This window comes from Engraulis encrasicolus, chromosome 24, assembly GCF_034702125.1.
Source record: "Engraulis encrasicolus isolate BLACKSEA-1 chromosome 24, IST_EnEncr_1.0, whole genome shotgun sequence".
Classification (NCBI taxonomy): domain Eukaryota; kingdom Metazoa; phylum Chordata; class Actinopteri; order Clupeiformes; family Engraulidae; genus Engraulis; species Engraulis encrasicolus.
Window position 1 is genome coordinate 19,748,673 of NC_085880.1, and position 7,355 is coordinate 19,756,027.

Below are 7,355 nucleotides of genomic sequence, written 5' to 3' on the forward strand. Positions count from 1 at the left end.
AAGAATGTTGAGTGACTGTATGTATTTGAATGTAAACGTTGTATCTCTTGTAGAGGCTCTGGGGGCCACATGGAATGGCTCAGCAGGCCGCATGTGGCCCCCGGGCCTGAGTTTGCCCTCCTCTGGGGTGAGTGGCGGTATGCGCAAGCAAAGCGTAAACCGCAAATAACCCAAAGAAAAACCTGGGGTGACTAAAGATTAACCTAGTTAACTTTCACAGTACATCAACACAGGGTGACTAGATAAAGACCAACATCAGTCTTTTCACCAGGTTTATTCTTATTTCTGGCTGACATACACCAAATTCGTCACTTATTCCCTTCTTCTTTTGTGTGAAGCATCTATGAGGCACAAAAGAAAGACTGCATCGTTTTAAAAGCATTTTAATGACTTTGCACATATTTAACAGAGGGTAAAAGGCTACAGGTGCAGACTCATCCATGGTTAGGGGCCGGGGGTAGCATGGTTCCTCCAAAGCACCCCCAGAAAGGGCACCTGGCTTTTCATGGCATTTTGTTGATTGTTGTGCAACATGATGAAAATCTTGTTATCATTACAATAGTTACAGTGACAGAAATGCACACTATTTATCAAATAGCCTGAAGTAGCAAAATGAGAACACGCAGCAGTGCTATAGCCAACAAGCAAGCAGCCATGTTTCAGTCAGGTTTACTGGGCAAGGTAAAGGCTGGACTTTCAGTTTTTTCCACTGAACAACAACGCTTTAATGTGTTTATAATACATCTATATTCATATTTTTTTTCTCTAAATAAATCTTTTAACCATACATTATAATGCAACTCATGAAACAAAAACTGAAACAAATAAACAAAAACAAAATGGAGCTTATAACATGATGTTCATATATAACTAGTCCTTCATCAATGTCCAACCTGAATGGTTATCTCTTAGCTCTAACGAGTCCCAAGATATTAAGTTAATAATATTAGGTATTATTGTGGCTTTGCATTCAAATGTACGTTGAATTTTATACTAAGTTTATTATGTTCCGTAAGACATAGATTCTTGAAGCTTATGGCTGGAGTATTGATTAGTGAAGTAAAGTCAACAAAAAAAGTTAGCAATTCAACAGTATGTGGTTTGAGTCCAAAGCACCGACGACGACGCCTTGCTTCTCACCAGCAGAAATAAACAAACGGAAGCCTCACAAAACTGAGGGTAAACCCTATAAATTGCATACAGTTAGAAAAGAGAGAAAAAGAGGAGAGAGGAGAGCGAGACGGGCACAAACAAAAACAATGACGTCAAAAGCGAGACATGGTTTCAAAAGTAGGAAAAATTAACAAGGAACAAAAGTAAGCTTAACCAACGAAAATACATCTCTCATGGGACTTTTTTTTCTTTTCTTTTCGGAATGACTTGCGATGGAAAGCTGCCCAAAGCATCACACACCCTTGTGTAATTTCTTCCCCCCCATTATCTCTCTTTTTTTTCTTCCTTATTACAAAAGTACGCCAAAGTTGACCTCCGAACCCGCCAAGAGGGTCATTACGTAGGCACAGAGTGTGGAGTTTTGGCTCTGAGCTTGCTGAGCATGCTGGAGTCTTGCAATCGTATTTATTATTTTTCTTCATTCGTGTTGTTTCTTTATTTTTTTCTTCTTCTTCTTCTTTTTTTCATCCGCTCAAAAGAATGAGGAGGGGACCGACAGGGACAAGATGGCGGCTGTCAGAAAAGGGTCTTGACCTTGAGCTGATGCTACTTCTTTTTGCTGAAGAGGCTGAAGCGTTTCTCTTTGTCCTTCTCTCTTTTGCCTGGACTGGACTCGGAGAGGGGAGTGACCTGTGCGGGGAGGGTATGTGCGCGGCTTGATGCGGGGGTTGAATGGCCACTGGGGGCCACGTCCGAGCGGTCGGAAGGGGTTGCCGTGGTGGACACCGCCTGGATCCAGGAGTTCATCTCCTCCTGAGAAGTAGGAAAATGACACAACAAAGGTCTCAGTCAGTCCCAGGCTGGTTTATCAAAGACTATTTGAAGTAAGTTTGCGCTAGAAAATACAGAGAAAAAAAGTACAGAATCCAGTGTGCGATGTTTAATTAACTTTTCGTATTGATCAAGGTTTCCTGCCTTACACCTGCACCTGGACAACTGAAGGCTTGTGCACAAGGACTTCCATGTACTTTGACAATTTGAAATAAATGTAACCCCTTTGTGCAGAGACTATGTAATAACCTTATTATCACTAAAATTGTAATGACCAAGTCTTAATCTGTTACTTAATGCCGTCTGTATCGTCATAGCAATGTTGTTAAGATGTAGTTGAATCTTTGCACAAAGAGGCTACTTGAAATGCATGAATGTATCAATATACATTTAAGAATTGACATACATGTAGACACCCAGGAATTCTTAGCAATAAATGTAAGTGTTACTACCACTCAGTAAATGGGATAGAGAGCACTGCCTTCAATGTGAGAGGGGGAAAATGAAATGAAATGAAACAAATACTCACGTCATCTTTGGCTTGGAAGAGATACTCATTCCCGTCCGAAAGTCTGCGACACAAAGACACAAGACAAAACACAATGGCAACAGTAAGGATCACTTACAAATAGCAAACAGCCCATAGGAGTTCTAACAGCACAATTTGCTGCTGCTGAATAGGTGGAGTGGTCAAAGAACTATAATTTAAACCTAACTTAACTTTGTATATTTGCACAGTAAAATATTACATTTCCAACCATGAATTCTGTCCATGTAAAAAAAAAAGAATGAAAAAGAATTAGATTGGAATTGACTGATACTGAGATACCGTAGAACAAGAGATAGAAAAGACGAATAAACAGAAGCCCAAGTGGCTTTCTATCTCCGTACCGCAGCTTGAAGACGTGCTTCTTCTTCTTGTAGTCCACGGCCACCTCGCAGACGGCATCCCTCAGGCTGATGGGCATCTCGCTGTGGTAGGGCACGCCCTGGCTGGCACTCTTGCTGTCCTTGTAGAAGCCCATCTCCAGGTGGTTGATCACGCAGTACACGTTATGCCAAGACCTGGAACACAACAACAGAATATAGTATAAGTTACACCAGGACCTGGAATACAACAGAATACAGTACACGTTATGGAATACAGTACAGGTTATACCAGGACCTGCAATACAATAGAATACAGTACACGTTATACCAGGACCTGGAATACAATAGAATACAGTATACGTTATGAGTTTGAATGAATAGATCTTGCAAGTGTGTGTCTAGTGTACCTGTTAGATGCCTTGACTGAGATCCATCCTGCTGTGCCTATTAAATGTCTTCTTGGTGTGTGTGTGTGTGTGTGTGTGTGTGTGTGTGTGTGTGTGTGTGTGTGTCTGTGTGTGTGTGTCTGTCTGTGTGTGTCTGTGTTTCTAGTGTACCTGTTCGATGCATTCTTGTTGTGTGTGTGTGTGTGTATGTGCGTGCATGCGTGCGTGTGCATCTAATGTACGTGTACCTATTGGTTAAATGTCTTCTTCTTGTGTGTGTGTGTGTGTGTGTGTGTGTGTGTGTGTGTGTGTGTGTGTGTGTGTGTGTGTGTGTGTGTACGTGCCTACGTCTAATGTACCTGTTGGATGCCTTCTCGATGTGTGTGTGTGTGTGTGTGTGTGTGTGTGTGTGTGTGTGTGTGTGTTTCTAGTGTACCTGTTCGATGCATTTTTGCTGTGTGTGTGTATGTGCGTGCATGCGTGCGTGTGCATCTAATGTACGTGTACCTATTGGTTAAATGTCTTCTTCTTGCATGTGTGTGTGCGTGTGTGTGTGTGTGTAAGTGCCTACGTCTAATGTACCTGTTGGATGCCTTCTCGGTGTGTGTGTGTGTGTGTGTGTGTGTGTGTGTGTGTGTGTGTGTCTCTAATGTACTGTACCTGTTGGATGCCTTCTCGATGTGTGTGTGTGTGTGTGTGTGTGTGTGTGTGTGTGTGTGTGTGTGTGTGCGTGTGTGCGTGCGTGCATGCGTGTCTCTAATGTACTGTACCTGTTGGATGCCTTCTTGTTGTGGCCCTCCCACTCGTGCTTGCGGTGCAGGAAGCCCTCCAGCTGGGTGAAGGTCTCCTGGGGCTTGGTGGGCAGGGTGGCCGCCTGGCTGCTAGGTTTGGACTTGCGGCTTGCCGTAGGCGAGGGCCCTGGGCTGGGCTCCACCACTCCGTTGACCACTTCGCTTCCTCCTCCTCCAGCTCCTGCTGCTGCCGCCGCTGCTGCTGCTGCAGCCTCCTGGGTCATAAACAAAGACAGCTTTAGAGGCCCAGAGGTCTACACTTAAGAAGCTGGTTCAGGAGTAAACCAGGTTAAGTTAAGAGGTAAATCATCAAATAGAAGAGCCTGGAGTCCTCATTATCTTAAGAAAATGAGGACTCCAGGCTCTTCTATTAGACGATTTATGCCACTGAGAGCAATAAGCAGAGAGGCAAGAGAGGGAGCCGTGTCATGCACAAGAGGATCAGAGACTGTGTGGAAAATTCTAGAACTCCGGAAGATTCTTGGGGGAAGATTGTAACCGTACAGGAATTATGCAAATGTGAAGGACGCCTACTCTGCAGATCTTAAGATAACGAGCACTACAGGCTTTTTTGTCGTTTCTTTCAGCAGCACTTCTCAAAACCGATATGATGATCTGAAAGAGCAAGAAATAAGGTCTGTTTCGAGTGAAAAACATGTCTCTAATGTAGAACACCTGAACATCTGAAAGAGTAAGAAATAAGGTCTGTTTCTTGTGAAAAACAGGTCTCTAGTGTGGAACACCTGCCTATTTTTGGAGAAGCTGTTACAATTTCACAACAATAACACCAGGAAAATCTCTGATCACCTGCCATATAAATACTTATCTCTGACACATACAGCATGTGTTATCATCAGTGTACAATCTGTCTACCCTTGTAACTTCCAATGCATCTGTCTTCCCCCCATCTCTGGAGGCTGTAACTCACCATCATAAACGCTCCCTGTCAAAAGTAGCCCTGTCATCTTGACTGCCTCCACAGCCCTCTCTTGGGACACATACGTCAATTCACTGCAAGCAATCCCTACAGCCGCAGTACATGGAGCCTCAGTCAAACGTTCTAGAACACTAAGGGCTGTTTTCAGCAGTAGCGGGAGCTCTTAGCAGAGGGTGTCAAGTGAGGTAGAATCGAACACCCTGGCCCATCCGTGGCTTTAACGGTAGGGCACTGGGTTACTACACTAGCAACACTGGTTCGATTCCAGCCCGGGTAATTTGCCGATCCTTCCCCGTCTCTCTCTCTCCTCTCCCTTGTTTCCCGTCTCTCCTCCACTGTCCTGTCAGAAATAAAGGCAAAAAGCCCTAAAAATATAAATATTTTTAAAAGAATATAAGAAGCTCTGTTTTTAGTCTTCTTGACCCGTCTTCAATGACTCACTACCCTGAGTCTGTCTGGGACTCCTTCCTTCGCTAGGGGGATGGAGGGAGGGACGGGGGGATGGATGGAGAAAGGGAGGGAGGGAGGGAGGCAGGGAGGGGTGGAGGGAGGGAGGGACAGGGGGATGGATGGAGGGATGGAGGGGGGGATGGAGGGACAGGCCTCTGGAGTCTGGCCTCTGGCTATGACTCATCACTCCAATCCTGGACCTGCTCAATAGATGGCCTGTGGCAGGGACGTAGCAGCACATTGTGGGCCCTATGTACAATCAGCTCCAGTGGACCCCCCCCCAGCCATGTATCTCCATAAATCGGACTGTGTATGGGCCCCCTATATACATCGGGCCCTGGTAACTCAGTCACACTTCACCCCCCTGAATTACAACCCTGGCCTGCGGTCTAAACATACTGCCCATTGACGCAGCAACAGCAGGCCTGCAGCACTGCCCCATTAAGGGAGAGCAAAGACAAGAGAGGCTAATGTTGTTCCCATTGACATTTAGAAGACAGAAAACAGATCTGATCCTGCTTTGAATTAAGGGAGAGTGATTCAAGGAAGAACCACAAAAGAGCAGTGCAAGACCAAACCAAACAGTATAGCACACCAGACATGCATAATCGAAAAGGTTAGACGTTAGATTGTAGCACACAGAGAAAACGGAAGACAAGCTCAACAGCAAAAGATCGTCAAACACACGCATACACAAAAGTTTTAAAAAAAAAGTTTGTTTGTTTTCAAAAAAAGAGTAAAATTACCAAACAATTTTTGAAATTGCTTGAGGTAATTGTGAGGAATTCTGAATGATGAATTACTCTTTAATGGTGAAATGGCATAGAGGCGGTTTGCCAGTTAAAAGTCCACACCACACACCCACTGCACTCCCGTCAGGTATTACCCCATTACTGAGGTCTTCTGGGCCTTCTGGACCAATCCTGGACGGTCTTACTGAGAAGCTGTGAGAAGCTGGACCAATCCTGAAGGCTTTTACCTAGAACTGGTCAGGTAGCTGAACCATGCCCTGACTGAAAAAAGTGCCTACGTGCGTCTATACTGAAAGTTACATGTACAGGTATGTTTGCGTTTGCTGAAAATGATCAGCCAAAAATGACCAGTTGTTCACACTCCTCACTTGGGTGCTATAGTTCAAACATACACAGACATTTCCATGCACACACACACGCACGCACGCACGCGCGCGCACACACACACACACGCGCGCGCGCGCACACACACACACACACACACACACACACACACACACACACACACACACACACACACACACACACACACACACACACACACCCGCGCACACGCGCACACACGCACACACGCGCACACACACACACACAGTATACGAAATAAAGGATCCCCACATTAACATGGTATCTGCATGCAGAGCAAGGCTAAATCGCTGTCTACAGTGAGTGCCGACAAGAACTTGACAGAAAGTGGAGCCTCACCAACCACGTGATGAGAACACAGAGGGACTAAAACAGAGACAACATGGACACTAAAAATAGAAGTCAAATGAAATACAGACAAACATGCTAATGGGTGACATGCAAAATGAAGCTCTGTGAGGGACAAAAAAAATGATAACAGAACGATGAGGTTAAAGGGGTATGCCACTATTTTGGGGCTTAATGCAGTTAAAATCGTTGGCCGGGGTTTTATAAAGGTGGTAAAGTGTCTTATTTTTCATGTTAGGCGTTGTCTTGCTTTAAGACAAGTTAAAAGAGGGAGTATGTAGCTAGGCTACTGAAAGTCAATGGATCACCGTAGCATGTGTGATCCATTGACTCTCACTAGCTTATACTTGCTCCCTCCTTAAAACAAGACAATGCCTAACATGAAAAATAAGACACTTTACCACCTTTATAAACCCAGGGCAACGATTTTAACCGTACTCAGCCACGAAATAGTGGCATACCCTTTAAATACAAAACAACACAACACAAGGCATCAACCTCAGGCAACCCCATG

The 7,355-nt window shown here is 44.7% G+C and overlaps 1 protein-coding gene across 5 annotated transcripts in view; it reads right to left on the reverse strand.

Moving 5' to 3' along the window:
- Positions 1–367: 367 nt before the first annotated feature.
- Positions 368–7,355, reverse strand: part of LOC134441000 (spectrin beta chain, non-erythrocytic 1-like) — a 143,904-nt gene continuing 136,916 nt past the window's right edge. For 4 of the 5 annotated variants that reach the window (XM_063191190.1, XM_063191189.1, XM_063191187.1 and 1 more), the window contains 4 exons: positions 3,971–4,206; positions 2,836–3,009; positions 2,474–2,516; positions 368–1,926 (listed from right to left, as the gene is read on the reverse strand). In XM_063191190.1, coding sequence (XP_063047260.1) covers positions 1,720–1,926; positions 2,474–2,516; positions 2,836–3,009; positions 3,971–4,206 — 660 coding nt within the window. In that variant the 3' untranslated portion in view covers positions 368–1,719. The remainder of the gene's footprint in view (positions 1,927–2,473; positions 2,517–2,835; positions 3,010–3,970; positions 4,207–7,355) is intronic. The other variant, XM_063191188.1, reaches the window with a different exon arrangement.